This window comes from Tursiops truncatus, chromosome 18 (genome assembly GCF_011762595.2).
Source record: "Tursiops truncatus isolate mTurTru1 chromosome 18, mTurTru1.mat.Y, whole genome shotgun sequence".
Classification (NCBI taxonomy): Eukaryota; Metazoa; Chordata; class Mammalia; order Artiodactyla; family Delphinidae; genus Tursiops; species Tursiops truncatus.
The window spans coordinates 63,429,598-63,454,459 of NC_047051.1; the positions used below are offsets into that span (position 1 = coordinate 63,429,598).

Below are 24,862 nucleotides of genomic sequence, written 5' to 3' on the forward strand. Positions count from 1 at the left end.
TACGTACTCAAGCAACCTAGAGATCACGAAAAGCCAGGTTCTGACACAAGACAACGTATGGTATACGTAGATATCAGTCCAGGGGCTTTGTGGGAAGAATGTACGAAAATCTTCAACCCACAGGTTATAAACAGAACTACGATCATGATCATGAACATAGAAAAGTGGTCTCGTTGGTGTGTTTCGTACAGTTCTGGGCCTCAACGTGAGGCTCATCCTCTCACAGGGCTGACTGCTCCTAGTTCTCTGCTGGCAGAGATCGCAGCTCACACTGTTTCCAGCACCTTCTGCACTTACTACAGGGCCCTGCACAATGTTTATTCTTAGGAGCCAGTATCCAAACGACCATCAGCTAGCAGGATCTGCATGTGGCTTTCAAAATGCCATTTTCTCTTCAAAATACAATAAAGATTGGAAAGTTGCGCCAGGATTTTATTGACTTAGAGGGAATTCTGGGTGGCAAATCTGATAAGAGAGAAATTATTTTCCTTCTTCAGGTCTGCCACCCTGTATGCTCTGAAAAGAGTCAGCAGGGGCTTCCCTGGTGGCGCAGTGGTTGAGAGTCCGCCTGCCGATGCAGGGGACACGGGTTCGTGCCCCGGGGCCGGGAGGATCCCACACGCTGCGGAGTGGCTGGGCCCGTGAGCCATGGCCGGTGAGCCTGTGCTCCGCAACGGGAGAGGCCACAGCAGTGAGGGGCCCACGTACCACAAAAAAAAAAAAAAAATGAGTCAGCAAATTACAGCCTGAGGGCCAAGAATGGCCACAACCTGCTTTTGTAAATAAAGCTTTAAAGGAACACAGCCATTTGCCGACGTATTATTTTTGTCTGCTTCAGTGCGGTAATAAACAGCAAAGCTGGAATTCCCTGGTGGCGCAGAGGTTAAGAATCCGCCTGCCAATGCAGGGAACACGGGTTCGAGCCCTGGTCCGGGGAGATCCCACATGCCACGGAGCAGCTGAGCCCGTGCGCCACAACTACTGAGCCCATGATCCTAGAGCCTGTGCTCCACAACGAGAGAAGCCACCACGATAAGAAGCCTGCACACGGCAACAAAGTGTAGCCCTCGCTCACTGCAACTAGAGAAAGCCCATGTGCAGCAAGGAACAGCCAATGCAGCCAAAACCAACAAATAAATAAATAAATAAATATTTTGACAATTCAATTATTAAAATAAATAAATAGCAGAGCTGAGTAGTTGCAACAGAGACCGTGTGGCTCTTTACTTAAAAAAAATAAAATCTGTTGACACCCTCCCTAAACGGACAGAAGGCCACAGGGCACCTTGATGGAAGGACAATGCAAGCCAGTGAAGGGAGAAAAGCAGGGGTGTGATGGGGAAGAGGAGAGCACAGAGGGGAGGCTGAGAGGAAGGGCTGGGGAGGCGCAGAGAGCGGTGTGGGCCGGCAAGGCCACCTGACAAGGACTCAAGCCTCAGAAGGCAGCACCTCCCATCCTCTGAAATCATGTCCAGAAACTTACAGACCTGAATGCAAGTCCTGGTGTGCATCGAACAGTTCCTGAAACCTCTCTTCGGCTTTGTACGCCCGGATGGTCCAGAGTCCTTGGAGAGATGATGATAAGTGGGAAAATACTGGGCTCCGAGCTGGGGAAGCAGGGACAGACAAACAACAGATAAGTCAGGGAGACTCGATGCAAAGAAATCCACCGCCTTCCAAGGGGCAACACCCAAGGGCTTCCTGGAGGAAGGGGGATGACGCCCCTCTTCGGGAGAAGATCCTCCACGTGACCCTCCAACTCTTGCTCACACTAAGCTTCACTTTTATGACCTGGACATGAAAGATCTGACCTAGATTTAGATAATGAACCTCCATACTAACTCAATCATCAAGGTCCTCCTCAAACAGGGCCACATTCCAAATTCTTCCCTGACATCCCTCCAGGTAGAAATTACCTGGAGGTAATTACCTGTTCACTAATTTTTGGTTCAGTATCATTTTAAAATTTAATTCTCCGTCAGAGTCCTTCACCACGCTGAATTTTGATGAACTATCTGTGTGTTGTCTCCACCTAAGATTAGAAACTTAAGGGCTGGCACAAGGACAGAGGCGAGATAAGTAAGGTGAACGGAGAGTCTGCCATCTCCTTCCATCCTGGGAATTTTCCTGCACCTATGCCAAGAGTCTCTTTGTGTGCCACGGAGCACCTGGGCGTCACACGGCCCTTGTGCCCAGAGGACCCATGCAGTCAAGGGGTCTTTGAATAGTTTCGACTTCCGCTCTGGGAACCTGATGGATGTTTTTATAGCTGCCCTACTGGATACTTGAGGCATTTGGAGGCCACTGTGGTATGTGACACTGATGTCACTCTTTTAGAATCTGACAGCAGCCATTCTCTGTTTAGTGACTATGTATTGGTGTGGGGCCTCGTGTCACATGACCAGCCATTTGTTTCCTGGCATCTTCTCTAAGAGCACACTGAACACGAGCACCACGGTCTGGCTCCCGCACATCAGGGAACAGGTGGGTCATAGGTTGCTGGGCAGGGAGGACCCCTTTTGGTTTTCATTCCCCGCCGTGAATGAGGCAACTTGCTTTCTTTGTGGGCAGATTCTGAGCCTGTGACCTTTCTGGGATGAGTGATAACTTGTGCTTTATCAGCAGGAAATACTGACATCGCTTTGTTACCTGTGCATCTCCTAGAAAAGACATTAATTCCAGCATGATGAAATATTGTATTTTTAAGAAAAGTATTTATGGAGTAGATGCTCTGTGTGAGGAAGCATGTCATGAACAAGACAGAAACAGTCCCCTGTCCTCATGGTGCTCGCCTTTGCTAAAATGCAAAGCTGCAGCTGACCCGCCACCAGCTCCATTTGCCTTAAGGGCCACATGGACTCACAGTGGCCATAATATCTAATTACCTAATGTTAACTTAGTGAGAAATTCCAGAAGACAGAGTCTGCAGAATTTCAGGGGTCTGGTCCATTACAGCACAAATGGAAGACAGCCTGAGATGCCATCCCAACCTGAGAGCCCTGGGTACTCACTTGTAGATTCCAGGCGTTTCACATCCCTTGACGTCTGTAAGAAATATCTCCGGAGAACAAAGAAAATGATGCCAAGGGGAACCAGGGGTATCGCAATCCAAGGAATCACCGAAACCGCCACACCCACCACACCAATCACTTGTAGAAATGTCTGGAAGAGTGAAAACAGATACAGTGGCCTCTTTATCCAGCATTCTCCTCAAAAATAACCTTTAATGGGTTGTTTTGTTAGGATTAAACTCCTTTCTTCGAAGGACATGTTGGAATGGTAAGGAATGCTTTCCCATCCAAAGAAAGAAGAGGGGCTTCCCTGGTGGTGCAGTGGTTGAGAGTCTGCCTGCTGATGCAGGGGACATGGGTTTGTACCCCAGTCTGGGAAGATCCCACATGCTGCGGAGCGGCTGGGCCCGTGAGCCATGGCCGCTGAGCCTGTGCGTCCAGAGCCTGTGCTCCACAACGGAAGAGGCCACAACAGTGAGAAAAAAAAAAGAAAGAAAGAAGAAAATTATAGGTGTTGCTCACAATATTTATTGCACGCTTACCATGTGACAAAGTTTTTCTGAAAAATATTTATTTATTTATTTGTTTGTTTATTTATGTATTTTTGGCTGCGTTGGGTCCTTGTTGCTGTGCACAGCTTTCTCTAGCTGCGGCGAGCAGGGGCTACTCTTCGTTGCGGTGCGCAGGCTTCTCATTGCAGTGGCTTCTCTCGTTGAGGAGCACAGGCTCTAGGTGCTCGCTCGGGCTTCAGTAGTTGCGGCTCGTGGGCTTTAAAGCGCAGGCTCAGTAGTTGTGGCGCAAGGGCTTAGTTGTTCTGCTTCATGTGGGATCTTCCCGGACCAGGGCTCAGACCCGTGTCCCCTGCATTGGCAGGTGGATCCTTAACCACTGTGCCACCAGGGAAGTCTGACAAACACTCTTAATCTAAGCAAAAACTGGGATATACCAACAACATGAAAGGATGGTGATGGGAATTAAATGAGATACTGTATATAAAGTGCTTAGCAGTTCATATATAACAAATATAAAGTCTAACTCCCTTAATTGTGTTCTAGATTCAAGGAGCCAGGAGAGATGGGACGGTGTATTCATAGATTTATGGACCCAAAGAATCTTAAGAATCCCATGAGGTTGGACCCTGTCAGTTCATTCTAACGACTGGAGCAGCTTAGTACCAACCAAGGACATAGCGGAGCAGGTGCTATTTTTCCTAGGCGTGGTAATGATGTCACCTGTACCAAAGTGACTATGGCTTTTCTCTGGCCACAGAGAAAACTTGAATGTGAGGTCTATTCTGTTTGAAGACACACTTTTTAAATAATATGAACAATAAACCTCATCCGTACTACAACTTCTGTCCCCTCTGTATTTTCTTCCCAACTCTAGGCCTTCCAAAGGTTGATAACCTTAGGAGAATGGAGGCAAGTCACCATTTTTTGAGATGTTTCCTATTCTATATCCTTTCTTTATTTCAAACTTTGCTTCTTATTAGTGGAAACTTACTGCTCTGAAATTGCTGAGCATTTCTTGGAGACTAAGGGGAAAAAATGGTAGACCTCTGAAGCACCAAAGCAAACCTGATGAAGACGTATATTCCAAACAGAAGATCAATTTGACATTTCCTCTTTCATGCACCATGAATTGGTGAGTTCATATCAATGAAAGTACAAAAGCTACATTTTGTAAACTAGTGAATCCCAGGAAATTTAACTGTGTCCACCCGAGGTCACCCTTCTTGGTGGAACAAAGCAGCCTGGTTAGGATGTCGGGATGACTCAGGCAGAGGGCACTGTCACCACCACCTGCGGAAGGGAGGTCTAATGAGCACCTCTCATCCTCAGAAATGATGCTGTCCTGTGAGCAGCTCTTTCTGACAAACCACACTATAAGCTAAGTGAATTGTTAATCGAGTATAGAAAAACAGTAAAGGAAAAAAAAATAATAATAATGCTTTCTGGAAAATGTTAATGGTTTTGTTTAAAAACCTCCCCATTCATAAAATGTGAAAACTAAGATAACTGCTGTATTGCTAGTGCCCACGGCAAATTTTTTCATAATACTGAAGAAATTCCACAAGTCTCTAGATCTGGTTGACAACCAAATAAATGGTGGTTATTACCGCACCCTCCAAATTACCAATAATGGATGACACTTCACGAGGCTCGCCATGGGTCCCACCTCTCTAGTATTTCACAAGCGTTACTAATTTCATTCTCCTATCACATCTGAGTAGGAGAGATTATGCTTTCTGTTCACAAAGCTCAGAGAGGTTTGGGAGTTTGCTCGAAGTCAGAGAATTTACTCATTTTGTTCCCGAGCCTGTTCCTTTAATTTCTGCCTGATACAGCATCCCATATACAGATAAAATTCATAATAAAAAAATCAAGATCTAAATATACTCCCCTTTTATAATTTTCCCCATTTATTTGCATTCTCTCCCATGCAGGGGCCAGTTCTAGTTTCCTAGCTAACTAGAGCCTGATCAGCTCATACAGCAGACTGATCATTAAAAGGTCTTAAAAATGATTGCTCATAGAACACACTAACATGTTTTAATAATCACTGTTTAAATTTTTTTTAAAGTTTCGTAAGAAAGCATAAAATACAACGTGACTTAATTTTAATAAATACATAAACCCCAAGAACACACACATGAGGTTGAGGATTTTATAAGTTCAATGTATACACTTGGATTAAAGTTCCCCCAGGAAGTCTCTAAGTCTAGAATTAACACTATATTCTAATATGGCAGACTTTAACGTATTCCTTTCACAAGCACAGTGTGAAATACGAGGGCCTGTTTGCCTGTTTGGCATTTAAAGTCCAAATTGCTTACAGTCCTGCAGGAATTCCTAGGTATCTCTACCCACATGTCACTTTAAACTTAATTCCATGGGATTCTGTTCCTGCCAGTCTCTGTGAAGCTTGTGCCAAAGAACATGCTTTCTATAAACACCAGTAAAAATGTATTCTTCTTACTTTATGCAAACAAATATGCCATCCATACTTCTGGCTCACCCCATTCTTATGTGAACTCTCTCACTCACTCCTATATTGGGCACAACGTGAAATATGTGTTTAATCATAAAGTCACTTAATAAGTAGACGGGACTTTTATTATCTGTTTACAGGATTAAAAATAAAATGAGGATCATTAAGACTGTTAACACCCCAAGAGAATTGCAAATCTTTGAATTTTGCTGTCAGTCAGACTCCTAAGAATTATATTCCAAGTTGTGATAAGTACAAATCGTCCAGATTGCCTTAAACTATTACTGATTTTTGCAGAAAATATGACTCAAGTGCAATAAACAAAGCAAGATTCACTTCTTGGCAAGAAAATACAGCAAGATTTTCTTCTGATTTAGGGAGATTAAGAAATGCCCAGTTTTTGATCAGTAAGCTGTTTATTGATGTGGGTGTGGGAAAGATTCTTCTACCTATTTATTCTGGAAACATATCAGATGAAAAAAAAAAGCCTTTCAATGAAATGACTATCTCATCAATTGTACTGCTAGCTCACCCAAGATTCTCGTAGAGGCAGTAAAATCCTGAACGCCTCCACGAAGCTCTCTAAGTATTAAGAAATAGAATGTAATTTCTGGGACTTCCCTGCTGGTCCAGGGGGGTTAAGAATCTGCCTTCCAAGGCGAGGGACGTGGGTTTGACCCCTTGTCCAGGAACTGAGATCTCACATGCTGTGGGGCAACTAAGCCCGCGAGCTCTGGAGCCCGGGCGCCACGACTAAAGAGAAGCCCACATGCAACAATGAAGAGCCCACGTGCTGCAACGAAGAGTTGACACAGCCAAATAAAGACATAAATAAATAGTTTTTAAAAACACAAAGCAATATAATGTAATTTCTATGAAACAATACTCCTTACCCTTCAATCACAGGATAAACAGAAGCAAAGGGAAATCAGTGCAAGCTCCTAAACTTAATACTAACCCTAGAGTTAATGTTGAGTCTGCAGGTGTAAGGTGAGATGGTACCTTGCATGTCTAAGGGAGTCTACAGAGCAGCTCTGGTTCCAGACCCCTCCTTTATCACATTTCTTTTGACCTCACCCAACCCAATTAACTCTTTTATATAAGAAAATGATAAAAAGTGGTGTATCTTATCTCTATGATGAGATCCATACACACTCTATTATTAATAAAGCTTTTCTAAACCTGTCCTTTCCTTAGGATTCACTAATCATGCTTTTCATCCCTCAGTTGACTGCCTTAGATCTTTTCAGATCCACACTAGCTGTGGAACCTGTGTATTCCTTCAGGTAGCCCTTAATCCTGAGTCACAGTTAAACTCCACTAAAGAGTGAATGGTGGGGTTTGGTTTACAGTTTCTTAACCAACACAAGAGAAATGATTAGGGAAACAGAGTGCACTTCTCCCTTCCTTTGTGTTCAGCAAATCTCAACGATCAATAGCTTCCTTACTAACCTTTTTCAGTGTTTGAGCTTATTATGAAATTCAAGACTACAGTGCATCTATTTCCTATGTTTGAAAAGCACAGCTTAGAAATAACACCAAATAAAAGTGGAAATAAAATGTTGAACAATGTATCCCACATAAAAACTAACCAAAAGAAAGCTGGAGTATCTATCTAACATGAAGTTAGGAAGGATTCCTAGAAATAAAGGAAAACATTTCATAAGAATAAAGGGTCAATTTTATCTAAAAGATATTTTAAAAAATCCAAACTTACATAATCCGAATAACACAGCTCACTAATGTATAAAGCAAAATCTGACAGAACTCAGTAGAAACAGACAATGCCATACCCACAGTGGGAGATTGAAACCCACCCATCTCAGAGACTGATAGAAAAAGCAGATAAAAGTCAACGGAGATAGAAGAGATTTTAAAAATGTCATTAATATATCTGACCTAATTAGGCACTATAAAACACGGCAGTCAGTGATTACATAAGACATTCTTTTCAATTGCATATATCCTATACTATAAAGCAAGTATCAACAAACTTCAAGGGACAGAAATTGTACAGAATATATTCTGACCTAAGCAGATTTAACAAGAAATCAATAACAAAAAGGCAACTAGTATGTCACTAAATATTTGGAAGTTCAATAATACATTTCAAGGTATCATCTAATTCAAAATTACAATAAAATTACAAAGAATTCTGGCATACAAGAAAATGAATATCTACAAATATTAAAATTTGAAGGCTGCAACTAAGGTGCTTAGAGGTAAATTTATAACTTTAAACATTTTTTTTTAAAGGCCACAGAGTGTACATGGGAAATCTCTGAATCTTCCTCTTAATTTCACTGTGAACTAAAAACTGCTGTAACAAAAAAAAAGTCTTATTTAAAAAAACAAAAAGAAAGTATAAAAGTCAAGGGTCGGGCTTCCCTGGTGGCGCAGTAGTTGAGAGTCCGCCTGCCGATGCAGGGGACACGGGTTCGTGCCCCAGTCCGGGAAGATCCCACATGCCGCGGAGTGGCTGGGCCCATGAGCCATGGCCACTGAGCCTGCGCGTCCGGAGCCTGTGCTCTGCAACGGGAGAGGCCACAACAGTGAGAGGCCCACGTAAAAAAAAGGGGGGGGGGGATTACCATTAACGTGAATTAAAAGAGAATAACACAAGAGAGATCACAGGCACTAAAGACGGGATATAATGAGCATTGTGCTCATAAACTTAAAAATACAATGCAAACAACAAATTTCTTGAAAAACCACATACAAAGACTGACAGAATATGAAACAGAAGATCTGAATACTTCCATATCAATTTAAGAATCTGACTCCATAATATGAAAATTTCCCACCAAAAAAAGACTTTAGGTCTATAGGGCTTCACAAGTAGATTGTGAAAAAAGTTTTACCAAATTCTTCCAGGGAATCTGACTCCAGCATTATCATGATATAAAAACCACACAAACACATTAAAAGAAAAAAGCTACAAGCCAAACTGTCTTAGGAACACTAAACAACATACCAATAAACTGAATCTAACAACAAAAAAAAAGTAGTATTTCACAATCAAACTTGGCTAGGCAAGTCAGAAATCCACAGGGCCAGCTGTTACAAACGATAGGCCGGAACTCTTGGGCAGGAGCCAATGCTGTTATCCACAGGCAGAACTTCTTTCTATTCAGGGAAGCCTTAACTCTTAAGTCCTTTCAACAGACTGAATCAGGTCCACCAAGACTATCTAAGATAGCATTCCTTAAAGTCAACTGATTAATCATATTTATAAAATATCTGCACAGTAACACCTAGACTACTTTGTGACTGAATAACTGGAATGCAGCCTGGTCAAATTGACACATAAAACTGACCATGGGAGTGCCCTGGTGGCCTAGTGGTTAGGATTTCGGGCTTGCACTGCCCTGGCCCGGGCTCAATCCCTGGTTGGGGAACTGAGATACCACAAGCCGCAAGGTGCAGCTTAAAAAAAAAAAAAAAAAAAAAAAAAAGACCATAACAAAAATATCCATTTCCCATGTCTTTTTATGAGGACTGCATAACTCTGATACCACAAAACCTGGCAAAACATTTAAAGAAAAGCAAATTATGAACCAAGATGCCTCATGAACAACAGATACAAATATTCTTGACAAAACATTAACAAATTGCATACAATGATACGTAAAAAAATATATATATGGTACACATTAGGACCAAGTGGAGTTTATTCTAGGAACATAAGGTTAATTTAACCTGCAAATATCAATCGGTATAATATACCACATTAAAAGATTAATGGTGAATAATAATATAATTATCTGAAGAAATGTAGAAAAATATTGGTCAAATTTTAACACCTATTCTTGATTTTAAAAACAGTAAAATTCTCAGGAATTTAGGAATTAAAGGAAACATTCAATCTACCTAAGAAAATTGTAGTTAACATCATTCTTGATGGAGAAATATTAAAAGATTTTACCTTAAGAGTACAAGAATGTATTATCATCTTTTTTCAACATTGTACTCAAACCTCTAGCCACAGCAAGGAAATAAAACTAATAAATATTGGAAATGAAGAAGTAAAATTGTTAATATTGGCAGCTAACATGACCGTGGATATAGAAAATTCTACAAGATTAAAAAAGAAAAACCACGCCCAGGAAATGCAAAGTGGATTCACAAATAAATCAATTGTATTTCTATACACCAGCAACAAGCAATTGGAAAGTGATATTAAAAACAATCCCATAAATACAATCAAAAGACATCAAATATTCAGGAATGAATTTAACCAAAAGATTATATAAGATTTCTGTAACAACTACGTAACACTTCTAAAATTCAACATGACCTAAATAAGTAGAGAGATGTACCACATACATAACTGACAGATTCAATAGTGTTAAACTCAGACTCTCCTCAAATGGATCTATAGCTAAAAGAAAATATTAATCAAAATTCCAGCAGGCTTTCATTGAAAACAAATTAAAAGGCTTCCAAAATTTGTACAGAAAAGTAAATGATCTAGAATGATCAAAACAATCTTAAGGAAGAAGTACAAAGTTAGAGGACTTAAACCAGAGGATTTCAAGTCTTACTAAAACGAACAGTAACTAAGACTGCAGTACTGGTACAAGGATAAAAAGATCAATCGAACAAAATAAAGTATACAAACTCAGACTTATTAACATACAGTCAGATGATTTTTAACCAAGGTGCCAATTCAATCCGTAAAAGTCTTTTAAACAAATGTGGCTAGAATAACTGGAAAAAATAGTCAGTAAGCATGCATGAAAAAGAGCTCAATATCATTAATCATTAGGAAAATGCAAACTGACACCACAATGAGAGTAGTCATGCACAGAAAGACTTGAATCACAAAGACTGATAATACTAAGTGCTGCAAAAACTGCTAAGGTGTGGAACAGCCAGAACTCCCATAGGTTGCTGGCGGGTGTGTAAAGTGGTGCAACTATCTTGAAAAACTTTATGGTAATTTTTTTTTAAGTTAACAAACGCCTACCTTATGACCCAACAGTTCCACTTGTACATGGACCTTGCATCATTCCTCTGAAATAGAGCTGAGAAGAATGATAACTTGTGTCCGTATAAACACTTCTCCAAGAAGGTTCATTGCTGAAAGCTATGAACGACACAAGTATCCATCAACTGGAGAATGGATAAATTAATTGTGGTCTCTTCACATAATGGAATGACTCAGAAAGTAAAAAGAAAGAAAAGAACCACTGAAACAAGTAGCAACATGGACGGATCTTGAAAATCTTCAAAACACGTTAAGCAAAACAAGGCAGCACAGCAAAACCTGCACTATGTTGATTCCATTTATATACGGAGCCCAAAAACAGGAAAACTGATTTATGTTGACAGAAATCTCGGATAACTGCGGGGGTGTGGAAACTGACTGCAAAGGGGCAAGAGAGATTTTTCTGAGGTCATGGGAATGCTCTACATTTTGTTTTGTGTGGTAATCAAAGGGATGTAAACAATTATCAAAACTCATTAACCAAAAAAAATGAAATATTGCTTGTTTCATCGTACATAAAGTATACCTCAAAAAAAATCAATAAACACGTTTTAAAAATAGATTAAAAGACGGCCCAATGGTTAGGACTCGGTGCTTTCACTGCTTGGGTATGGGTTCGATCCCTGGTGGGGGAACTAAGATGCTGCAAGCCCCACAGAGCAGCCAAATCATAAAACAAAACAAAACAAAAAGACAAACAACAACGAGAAGAAAAAGAAAAACACAGCAACGACAGCCATGATGACACCAGAATCCAATTCCCATACCTTAGGTTATGCTCAGGCAGGTGTTGGCAATGTGTAAAATACACAATCATAGTTTCATGTGTTGATTACCTTGGGTGCGCTGGGAAAAGAAGGCTGGGGCACACATGTGGGAAATAACGGTAACCAGCGGGGTGCCTGAGCCCCATTTGACATATCTCCTACAGGATGCTGCCCTTGGCTTCAATGCTAGAGCTGTCCTATCTGCTTCCTAACTGGATGCAGATAACAATCAGCGAAAACGAAATCAAAAGACCCAGAGAAAGAGTTGCAAGAAACAAAACTCACAAGCAGAGAGCAACCACAAGACAAATAGATTATAATTCATCACGTTCCACATCAGACTGAAGACATATATCCATGCATAAACTAGCAAGGACGAGGTTTCCATAAAAATGAAGGAAGTTCTCCAGCTCACCCGTTCTTAATTTTATCAAGAAAATACACTGGTAGATAGAATTGAAGAAATATACTCAAGAAGAGCATATAGAGACTCTAAAGGTCCTCACCATGAGTAAATGTTTTGCCATTTTCCCCTCCCTAGGAACAACAGTCCATTTGATCATTCCTAAAGATACAAGATGGCAGGGAGAGAAAGCACTGTGAATGGCCACTACAGTTTTGTAATGGACATCGTCCAATAATGTTACAATGTAAATTTCTATGCTCTGAATAGCACCACAAGGCTTGATAAAAATGGGGTGCTTATTGTTTTTTCTTTAGGTCTTAATTAGCTTCTTGTTAAACTATAAACGTTATCATTGGACCACACATGCTGGGACAGACAAAATGGAACACTTGGTTGCCAGCCTAGGAAGGTCCCCACTGATTAACTGTCACCAGGCTGATGCTGGCAGTGCTGATTTCTAAGTGTGCCAACGATCAAGCTGGAAAAACCACCTGCCGTCTGATCTTTCATTAAAAAGAAAGGTAAACGGAGCATACGAGTGGGCTTGTGTGAAGCATATCACCTTAATCTCTGAAACCCGAGGGTCAAGTGTTTGTAAATATTTCCAGTAACCAATATCATCAATTCTCCTTTCTATTAAGAAGGAAACCCACTTTAACCTGGCAGTGTGCATGAATCTTTAGCTCTAGGACTAGCATTTTCGGGGAATATCCCATCCCTGCAAATTCCAAACTAAAACGCTTCTGTTGATTTCAAAAGCGGGAAAATGCTGTGATTCAGTTAAAATGGATGAGTTTACTTTTAAAGGGTCCAAAACACAGAGATCTTTCAAACAGGGCAAGGCAGCCTAACTAACAATCACTTTTGTCCAATGGGGATTTGAGGGAGGGGGTGGGGAAAGGGTCAACACACCACAGAAATCTCAAAATGACAAAGTCATTGTTCAGTGAAAGAGGCTGGAATGCTTTCTACACACTTTCCCTGACATCTCTACACAATGAAATGCAAGGGTCAGTGGTACTGAGACAAGCAAAGGCAGTTCCACTCTTTGCTTCTATAAAAGCAAGTGACCCAACCCTATTATGCCCTGGTCTCAGGCTTGCTTTGTTCTCAATATCCAGATGCAGCAGCTTGTTCTTTTGCGCTCCCCCCTCTGGAAAGAAATGACTGAGAACACCTCCTTCACATTTTCTTTTTCTTGGGCATTTTCACTTCATAAAGCTGCAGTCAATGTGTTTTGTGTGTGGTGAGGAGGGAATGACACGTTCCATGGTGGTCCCCGCCACTGCCAGCATTGGTGGCTCAAGCAACCTCAGGATTAGCCCTTTGTGTCCGTGAAAGGATATGAAAAGTCAGTTATTTAAGCTCAGCCAAGCTGCTGTGTTTTGTTTTGTTTTGTTTTGGGGTGGATTAGGGGTGTGTGAGGAGGAAAGGTTTTGCAATTCCGTTTTCCTCAATAAACTACATCACTTTGCAGTATGCAAGTTTGCATGCTCAGAGCAGTTCCCAAATTTTATTAATTAATATGCCTAAACCCAACCTTCCGAATCTTACTGGCCACTGTCACGCACTCATTTTTCTATTGGGAGACTTCTTGAAAGTGGGCATTTTAATGGAAAGAATTCTGGAATAATTGTGACTCCTTACTCAATGTTATCAGGGATCTTGAAGTTTCCGAAATTGTATGGAAATATTTAGTACTCAATGGTCTATTCAGAAAACAACTGTTCCCCCCCCCCCCCCCGTAGGGTCTACATTGGAAAATGTCCATTAAATTCTTCAGGATTACAAACCTAGAATCTTTGTGGCACACACTCGTGTGGTGATACAGATGGACCTGGAAACTGTCTGCAACAATTACTTTATTGTAACATAATGCTGTTACTGGACTATTTTTCCTAATGAAAAATATATGTGTTATTTCAAAAATAACTAGCCATTATTTAGCGCTTAACATGTAGTTAGAATTTTATTGACTTCATTATGTCTTCCCAACAAACTTTATGAAGTTGGTAATATTTTCTCTATTTTACAGAGAAGGAAAGTGTAGCTTTGTGGGAGAGAGGGAGAGAGCTAGGACTCAAGCTTGGGAAGGGAGACTGCGGGGCTCCCCACTCCAGCACTCCTTAAAGCTACTGACGTCACAGACGATTATCCCTTAACATATAATCAGTATATAATACAATAGCACAATCACACCACTAAAACATCAAGTTTTTCTTAGAGAACAAAGAACACTGGAAAAAACCATTTTCAGGGCTCTTACATCCTCAGGCAGAATCACACTAAATATACCACATCAAGTGGCTTTTTTTAATGTTGACCTCCTTCTTCCTTTAGAATGATGAACAGCTCCAATTTGGCCAATAGCTATAATTCAACTGGACACGCAACATATCTGGTAACTACAAGAGTCAAACTAATGGTGTACAAACTCGTAATTCCCCCGTTAGGATACGGGGATAATGCTGCCATCACCTGAGGGGACGGACTGTCCTGCAGTGTGGAACCCCTAGTAAGAATCCAGGGTTTTCATTACAAACACAAGGCATTGCTACTTGGATGTCCCAAAGATAAACCTGGACAAGTCAGTGCCTCGTCCTGTCTTCCCTATGTTCGCAAAATCCTATCCTTCTGGTGGTCTCTTCTTCCTCTCTGTAGCCTTCCATCCAACACTCCAAACCGAATTCCTGTGCTTGAGACACAAGTTACCCTGTGATCTGTCCCACTCGGCCTCTCCATCTTTATCTCCTTCGATGACTGACCCCCAGGCTCCACGATCCAGCTATTTACAGTATGCTGGCCCCCGCCTCCATCCTGCACTCTCCTGGGCTCCCTGCCATTAGTGCATCCTCCATCTCTACATGAGGTTCAGGAATCAATGGGAAGCCATCCCCAGTCTCTCCGGGCAGGGCTACAGAAGATGCCCCCTTAACTGCTACAATCTGAATAGTTAGTCAATTCTAGAATAATACAAAATCTTCATGTTTTGGTATAATTTAACAGCAGAAATAGGTATCATGTCACGAGTCTCTCTTGTGTAAATCACATCTGTAGTGCATCAGCTACAGTTTCTAAAACACTTCTGAAACTCTCAGCACAGAATTCTCTACATTTCTCCAATTCATCCCTCCCCCGCACTCATCTGTTGTCTCATCGACACCTTTTTTACTTAAGTGACACCTTTATTAATTCCTTCCAAAGTATCCAACTTGCCAAACAACTCTTCCATTTGGAATCCAGAGATTTACAGTTAAGATAATACAACAAGGGCAAGTAGCGTGAACAAGTTTAGGAAGAGTCACAACGGATTCAGAACAAAGATAACGAGGTTGAGGACTGGAGCAGAGTGTAGGCACCCTGGAGGCAGCCACCGGAAGCACATTTTACAGAGGAAATGGAGAGATGATGTGACGCAGGAGGAGGTGAAAATGAAGAAACAGATTAACCGAAAAAGAGCAGTTGCTGAATCTGCCGTCCCATCTAGAGGCAATCAGCCTCCTGTTTCAGGGTCTCTTCTTTTCTGTAAGGTATGGGCATTGTTTTATTGCAGAATAGAGTGGTCAAGAAAAGCTTCATTAATGTGGAAGAGAGACTTTTTCTGGTCCTTAAATACTGAAGCACTGAGAGGCTCCATTTGAGAATGGGCTAAAGATGTGCAAACGCAGACTTCCCCGGCGGTCTGGTGGTTAAGACTCCGCGCTTCCACTGAGAGGGGCGTGGGTTCAATCCCTGATCGGGGAACAAAATCCTGCATGCTGCACGGCGCGGCCAAAAAGAAAAAAAAAAAAGATGTGCAAACGCAAACACGCAAACACACACACACACACACACACAGACAAACCAGTAGATCAACAGCCAGTCCATCAGACATGTAAAGTTTCTTTCCAGGAACTGTAGGGAGATTAGATTTAGGGACTAGGAAATTTCAATTTTACTCTCTAGGCCTGGGCTCCTTCATGACATAAATCACTGGCAAAGAAAGAGAAACAAATCTATGTAGATGTGTATTCCGAGATGGTACTGCACCGTGGGAAAAGAGTCCTACTCCAGTGTCAGGGGTGATGAACGGCCAGTCTCTGAGGATCCTGGGATCCGATGATCCCTTCAAGGGTCTCACCCTTTTATGATATATTAGTCTGCATTTCAGTGAAAAAGCAAACTTAACTTCTGAAATTATTTGGGCATTGGAAGCAAAAATAATAAAGGTATCTGATCTTAGAGGATCGCAGGCAGGCTAAACTATGTAACACAGTATTCATAAGGAAAAGACAGAAGAAACACAGAAATAATACAAAGCAGGTGTTTTGTATAATTACAAAACATTAAATGAATTACCTGAGATTTCATTTTAGGGAACGAGAAAGAAATTAGATGAGAAAAAGTATATGGAACAAACACTTTAGAATGAAAATGATCAACTATATTTCAAGGTTTATCAAATATACCCAAGGATGAGCAGAATCATCACAAATGAGTTTGTGGGACTTCCCTGGTGGTCCAGTAGGTAAGACTCTGCGCTCCCAATGCAGGGGGCCTGGGTTCAATCCCTGGTCAGGGAACTAGATCCCGCATGCATGTCACAACTAAGAGTTCACATGCCCCAACTAAGAGCCTGCATGCCGCAGCAAAGATCCCGCGTGCCACAACTTAGATCCGGAGCAGCCTAAATTAATTAATTAATTATTTTAAAAAATGAGTTTGAACACACTTGGCACTACCTACATCCTTTAAAACAAAACCGAACTGAAAAACCCCCTTCAAGGCCCTTGCCAACACCACTCTCAGCTGGTGACAGACAGAAAGACTGTTGCCCATTGGAAACTAGGCTTCCAGCAGCCCCTCCTACCCCACCATCCACAAAGGCCTTTTCCTCTCATCTGGGATCAAAGGTCGCTTTCTAGAAGCCACGCCCACCTCCTGGACCAGGCTCCCTTACTACCTCCAGCCCCACACCCAGTTTGCCTTCCAGGACTTCCCCCAGGGCGCTGCCACAGTTAGGATTCCAAAGGCGGCCAGGGGTGGATCTCGGTGTGTCTCCCTCCCCTTGGGGGCCTGGAGGGGAGGATTCCTGCCTGACCCACCCCCATACTTCAGGGCGTCAACGCTGATCCCTGTTTGTTGAGGGGAAGGAGGGGCAGAGGAAAATATTACCCACCACACACCCACAACCCCAAAACTAAACACCCAACCAGCAACTCCTCCGCAGACCCTACATTCCGGATGGGCCTCTCTCTGGTTTTACTCAGACTCCTTCCAGGAGTAGCCTGCCTTCACTTCAGCTTCCTCCACGCCTCCTGAATTTGCAGCCCTTTGCAGTCTGGCCCCGCCCATCTGAAACCTGCTTCTTAGGTCACCAGAAGCCTCCTGATTTCTAAATCAACTGACAACTTTCCAGGGACTTACCTTCTCCTTTGCACTTAACAGACTTGTCTGTCCTTCCTCGGTCCCCCAACCTATTTCCTCATCTCTTCATTGTGTGTCTCCTCTGCTTCCCTTCTCTCTCTGCTTTCCCTCCGAATATAAAGGCTTCCATAAGGATCTTTGCTCCTGAAATGCTTCACTCTCTCTCTGGGCAGTCTTATTCATTTTCACAGATTCAGTAAAGAATACACAGGTGCCACACTCATCCCAGGTCTCTCTTTTTTTGTTTGTTGTTTTTTGGTTTTTTTTTTGCGGTACGCGGGCCTCTCACTGCTGTGGCCTCTCCCGTTGCGGAGCACAGGCTCCGGACGCGCAGGCTCCGCGGCCATGGCTCACGGGCCCAGCCGCTCCGCGGCATGTGGGATCCTCCCGGACCGGGGCACGAACCCGCGTCCCCTGCATCGGCAGGTGGACTCCCAACCACTGCGCCACCAGGGAAGCCCAGCAGGTCTCTCTTTCAAACACCAGACTCTTACTTCCAATTAAGTACAGGATGCTTCCATCTGGAGGTTGAAAAATGTCAAGGAAGATCTGGGTGTGGAAATCAGATTTGTCTCACACTAAAGCCTTATCCAGTCTCCTATCCAGTATACTCCTGTTGTAACTTACCACACAGCACAGTACTTGCTGACTTTCGATCTGTCTCTCCCAGGAGAGTGTGCCTCAAGGAAGATGGGAATTAGATTTCATTCAACTCCACATCCCCAAGCCCTGCATGGTGCCTAGCACACACGACACACTCAAATGAATGCTTGTCCAATGAACGAAGACAAAGGGTTTACCTTTTTCATCCCCACATCCCTAGCACATAATAGAAGCTCGATAAAACACTGCTGCAAACAATCCAAAAATGAAGACATGTTGTGGGAAAGAGAAATATTGAACGAATTACAAATCCACACATCACAAATATGCAATGGAAATAATTCGTTTGAGAGAAACTTCAAGATTTCCCATTATATTTCTAGTTGCAAATACATTCACAAAACCATACAACTGGCCATCAAATATTACAAATTTACTGCATTATTAAAATGATCATTAAGAATTAATTTAATCCTTAATAAAATTAAATTTAAATACTACTGAAACATAAATATTATGTATGTATGGTACCATTATTAATTAAATCAATCACTGTTTTAAGAAAGTGAGAGGCTATATTTATGTTGTTGTTATTTATGCTGTGGCATTAGGAAGTCAAGTCATACACTTAAGAATGTGAATTTTAAGTGACCACATTTTGTTTGTTTGTTTATGTTTATTCAAATACATTATGTTTTGAAGGCCAAAGTCCTATTCAAAGAATTCTCCCTCATTGATTTCTCACATACGAGGTTTATATGGCCTTTATACTTTGTATTTCAATCCCTATTTTCATAAAGGTATTTAGTTTTCATGAGTGAAGAACCATGTTCGGGATTGATAGATGACTTGGTTTTTAAAACATTGTTAATACTCAAAGCTGTTATGATTTTTGAAAAAGCAAACAAACAAAATGTGTCTGAACAGCACTTTAATAAGCCAGATGTGCACTGCCGGCCACTGGCTAACTTATCTAAAAAGCCCAAGGCAACGCTGAGATAACCTGCAGACTGTTGCTATTTTGTATAAAATATTTATTTCCTATATTTAAAAAACTTCCCCCATTTCTGGCCTACCCTTCCAAAATGCCTCGTCAGTCAAAAATTGGTCTCTCTTCATTCACTCGTGTTCCATGCCTGTGTCAGCTCAGGTTCCCATATCCCACACATTAACCCCACTGTTCCTCTGGAATTCTCACTGGAATGTTGCACAATAGTAAATTACACTCATTTCAAAATGAGCTGTGTCACTGTTTCCCATCAGCATGGATATGAAGCACTAAATGAAACCAAAAACAAAACAAAAAGCAAACAAAACCCCACAAATGTTCACACAAATACGAATCATTTGTTGAAGTCCAAGGGACAAAGTTAAGTAAATACCTTCCATGTGGCCAGCAAACTTGCTCACATTTTAAACAGAATTTTCTCATCTCAGTCACTGTGTTAGTGGAATAATAAAATCTGACTTCTGACTGCCTTCATGGGAGTATACCCCCTCCCCCATTATGAGGGCTCTGTCTCAGTTCCCTGTCTTCAATTCATCAGCATCAGACTTAACTGGAGACACAATTATGTTCTAGGCCAATGGTCCATATTTCTGAACTCTTACTTACAAAACCAACAAAATTATCATTGTCTTTCTTACAGATAAAGTAATGAAACATGCATGCTACGGATTAAAAAGTTACCATAGATTAGTGTAATTACATTATTTCTGTACCTGCTTGATTTTAATTCTCCTGAAAAGTATTATCACATGCTTATCTTCAGTAGGAAACAAACATTAAACATGTCAGTGTTGGTTTTAATACTCTGAAAAGTGGAAAGATATCTAAGCTTTGAATTTTGATTTGTATTCTATTTGTTACTATAAATCCTGCCAAGTTCTTTCTGGCTCAAGAATAAGAGATGACATGTAGATCAGGAAGGACCACAAGATCAAACCAAGGTTAACTTCTTGATACGGAATTTCCCAACCCTTTCTAAAGTCAGCTGTTGGGTTTAGAAGGACTCACGTTCTGCGAACTTCCCTGAGCAGAGGAAGACCTGCTAGTCATTAGGATTCTGACCCTAAGAATCAGATGAGAGACATTAAAACCCAGGTTCTCCTGATGTCAGCGGCCCGTTTTGCTAATGACATTAAAATCAAAGGCACACAAGAAATTTTCTATCTCAGTTCTGAAAGGGGATGACAAAACTCTTCAGAGAAGCTGATGGGCCAGACAAGAGACCTAAAAGTCACTTCCATTTCAGATTCCTATGCACTTGTGAGGGTGTTACTGTTAACAAAGATAATATTCAGGATACCTTTTATCCTGACTTTTTAAGTTAGAGGATTGAGTCCAAGTGGATAAAATTTCCTTAAAAAAAAATTAACTCCTTAAAAAAAAAAAATAGATCCACGTCTTAAGCAAAGCCATAAGGTGAGTCAAGCTGATTGTCATTTTGACCTTCCTTTGCTTTAACTCGGGAGCCTATTTAGAAATGTAACGAGCAACCCTCTTCATTCGGTTCAGCTCAGCTGGCAGAGCTAATAGGCTTCTAATTAATTTCCAGAAGATTGCTGTTATAACTAACAGGTTTTAAACATTTGGTTGATTGGGGAAAATGAATTGAATATAATGTATTTGATTTGGAAAATTAGTTTTCATTCTATGTGCTTACCATAATAGTGTTTATTTTAAGTTTACATGATTCCATTAAGAGTCCCAGATCACCACTGGGTTCTTTTCATCTTTACAGTGTCCTATCCAAATTCAAAAAAAGAGGAAAAAAAAATCAATTTACATTTTGATTTTTGTTGGCCTTTCTTTGAGGGCAGTTCGACTTCATTTTTGTGGCTTTAATAAAAATCTTTGCTTGCTAATAGAGCAACAGGTCCAAATACTTCAAAATGATCCCAGTGATACCTCGTCAAAACCCCACTCATTGAATGCAAATCCTCTGGAGAAAGGCTTCTGCACACAAAGATGAATCAGTTACTGCATTGTTTATTAAGTTTCACCTGATTCCTCTGGATAACCATTTAAACAATGAATGTTGGGAAATATCTCTTAAAGAATCAACAACAATGGCAGGGATCAGGGCTTTTATATTTAACTAATACCATCTTATAAAGGAGAAAATATTTCTTCCTGAAGGGATTATGGGAGCCTTCTTAGAGACACCTGCAAACAAAACAAGTGACAATGGATCTTTATCATAATTGATAACTGAGTCATCCTTTATAAAAAAACTCCTTTCTTGAAGACAATAATATTGAGATTTACTACTGCAATTAGATTCAAGAAATCAGCTAATTGGAACTACTGGTATTTACGTTTCACCAAGATTAAGTTAGACCCTTGTCCCTCAGGTTAAAAAGAACAGTAAGACCCTGCCTCTAAATCACAGCTTACTTCACATTGGTAAACAGTGGAGGCCTCTGCCCATAGGCTACATTCATTGGCACATTTCTTTGTGACTAACAGGAATGGCTAGAATAATCTCAGGCCTATTATTGATATTTCTGACATAGTTAATTTTCCAAATTAAGTATTTGTGGCTCCTTTTATAAAAATGGCTCCAGGGGGCTTCCCTGGTGGCGCAGTGGTTGAGAGTCCGCCTGCCGATGCAGGGGACGCGGGTTCGTGCCCCGCTCCGGGAAGATCCCACATGCCGCGGAGCGGCTGGGTCTGTGAGCCATGGCCGCTGAGCCTGCGCGTCCGGAGCCTGTGCTCCGCAACGGGAGAGGCCACGACAGTGAGAGATCCGCGTACCGCAAAAAAAAAAAAAAAAAAAAAAAAAAAGGCTCCAGGAGAGACCCTAAGTTTTGACTTAAAGAGCACTTGAGCCTTGAAATAAAAAATGGGGGTATGGGGAGCATCAGTATCAAGCCATGACTGCACACCCTAACTGCAGCATTCCTCCTTCCTGGTCTTAAAATGGGCTCGTGTTAACTGGCACTTAGGGAATGTGAAAAGGCTTCCAACTTACGAAGTATCAATATTAGCAGCAGCAGCTGGGATTTTAGAAAATGTACACCTTTTGATAAATGTGGTTTTTTTGGTTGGTTGGTTGGTTTTTTGGTAGGCGGGCCTCTCACCGCTGTGGCCCCTCCCGCCATGGAGCACAGGCTCCGGACGCGCAGGCTCAGCGGCCATGGCTCACTGGCCCAGCCGCTCCGCGGCATGTGGGATCCTCCCGGACCGGGGCACGAACCCGTGTCCCCTGCATCGGCGCATCGGCACTGCGCCACCAGGGAAGCCCTGATAAACGTTTTTGATGTCCAAAACACTTGGAAATGAAACAGAAAGTCCCCTCAGCCTGAATCACTTCAAAGTAGACAGAATTAAACAACAGAAAAAAACATCCCAAACGCACAACAATACTAAATGAGATTAGAGCTCAGACGACCTAACATCATTCTTTAGAACTTCCAAGTCCACAGACAAAACAAAGGCTGTGTAGAAGGTATTTCTGTGGGATTGAAGGTTTGTTTTTTTAAAGACACCTTAAGACACAGCAATCAATGTGTTAAAAGAAAAGCTGTCTACAGAAACAAAAAAGACATTTTCTGAGATGACTTTGATCCCTTACTCAAATTATTGGCTTAAAGGTACTTGCTTTTAAAGGCTTTGTATCTTCCATAACTGCTCACTATTGTCCTTGTTAAAGGATTATTTTCACCTTATTATTACTAATCTTTTCTTTGTAAGTAACCACACCTGGCTTTACACACACAAAAAAGTGCAGTAAATATTTGTCTTTTGTGGTAACCCGATGCATAATTTAGTTAATCTAGGCTACCATGAGAGGTGATTCTCTGCTTTGAAATGTGCTCACAGTAAAGGGAATCCACGCCAGACAGCTGAATGGCAGCGGGAGAACCACTTACCAAGCATGTCACTGCTTCGAACCAACCTTGACCGTGACTGTGTAGCCACTCCTACAGCAGGTGTCACTCATGTTAACTCAGCCTCCCGATCACAACCACACCTTTCTCTTACAAACATGGCCTTTTACTTAATTAAGATAACACAGTCAGGCTGAAAGGCCCATCTCAGCCCCTGTGAAAAGGCCTTGAAAAACAGGCACTTTGCTTTGCGCTGTGAGAACTCTGACATGACTGTTAGTTACCTGGATGAAATCAAGAAATGTCAGGGGCAGCAAGTCATCCATATGCCCAATGTCTTTGGAGAAACGATTCAAAATTCTTCCTGCAAGAACAGGATATGAGAAATTACTCATTTCCCCAGACAGGCCCTTTAAGAGAAACAATTCACGAACAAATTAAAACAATATTTTAAATGCATATGTATTTAATATATTATAGATTCATATGAAATAAGCCAATGTCAGTGGTAAAGAAAAAAATAGACGTTACCTAAAGAGATATTAAAATACCAATGGCAGTGAGCGGGCAGTCGAAATTTTTGGCCCTTATTTTTAAACGGGGGTGGGGAGGGGAGAAGCGGGTCTTGTGGAAGTATCAGGAAGGGTTGGTGGATTTTAGAATGTTCTGTCCTTTTACATCCATCCTACTTAAGACTTCAAGTGCTAGAGGCGGTAAACAATTTAAAATTCATCAATTACTCCTAATTGTTACACTAACTTTGATTTATCAGAATTAATGTTGCTAAGTGATACTTTAAAAAAAAAGAAAACTAATTACAACCTGTCTGCGATTTTTGAATCCCCAGGATGGCGCATAGCACCTTACATCTTGGGAAATTTGGGATTCTTCCAATTTCCAAGTTGTGCGTTTACTACCAGGGTAATAAGTTGTTGTTTTCAGAGGCGCAGCAAGTGTGAAGAATGAAGAACACACGACTCACGCTTAAGCATCCAACAAGACCAGAGGGATGGAAGCAGGAAAACAAATATTACTTGACGACTAAAAGATCAGTTCTTATTGCTTTTATTTCCCTTCTCAAAATTCACCAAAACAGTATACTCTGAAGGCTGCAGGACTGGAAGATGAGAACTAATTTGTAATAAATATCTGGTCTTTTTAATGATTAAATTCAAAGGCACTGAAGTAACAACACACGCAGGCACGCACACAGCCTATTCTGGTGTAGCAGCTCCTGAGAAATGTGTTATCTAGGCCCCTGAACTTCTTTCATAACTGAGGCTCCAGGAAGCCAGCCTGCAGGTGAGATGTGGGGCCTCTAGGTGCTCTTCCTGACCTCTGTCAGAGGTGACTTTCTCCCGAGGCCCTTCACACCAAGCCACAGCTGGACACTGAATGAGCAGAGGCTGGGCGCTGAGTTTCCGCTGCCGGGATGAGCCAGCTCTGCTGTCCTCCGCGGGGCGCCTGGCTCACCGGAAGCACAGGGTGCGCCCAAGCCGGGGGCTGCAGACATTGGAGGCTTTCGCCCTCGGCCAGGCCAGGCCGTTACAGGCTGGGCCTCAATTCTCCTGTCTCAGGCTTAGGAAATACAGACTCCAGAAACCGTCTTTTAGTGACACGTTTGGAGGACCAGGGACAAATTTTCGGAGCCTCTAGGAATGCTTGCTTTAGAAGGTGATTCTCAGGATTAAAAGGCTCATGCAGGTGAAGAACCCAGTCACAATGCCCGGTGAGTTAACAGGTGCTCAGCCACCAAGGTGAGGTACTGACTATTCCCCCCAGGTTCTGCAGCATCACGTCACCTCGGAAAGTCTACCAGACACTGTAGCAACGTCCACCTGTTAAAATGCAC

General features: G+C 41.8%; 1 protein-coding gene across 8 annotated transcripts in view; it reads right to left on the reverse strand.

Annotated features, from left to right (window-relative positions):
- ABCC4 (ATP binding cassette subfamily C member 4 (PEL blood group)) overlaps positions 1 to 24,862 on the reverse strand; it is a 218,152-nt gene that overhangs the window by 50,183 nt on the left and 143,107 nt on the right. For 6 of the 8 annotated variants that reach the window (XM_073795355.1, XM_073795354.1, XM_033843477.2 and 3 more), the window contains 3 exons: positions 23,295 to 23,374; positions 3,012 to 3,162; positions 1,488 to 1,607 (listed from right to left, as the gene is read on the reverse strand). In XM_073795355.1, coding sequence (XP_073651456.1) covers positions 1,488 to 1,607; positions 3,012 to 3,162; positions 23,295 to 23,374 — 351 coding nt within the window. The other 2 variants (XM_073795357.1, XM_073795358.1) reach the window with 2 other exon arrangements.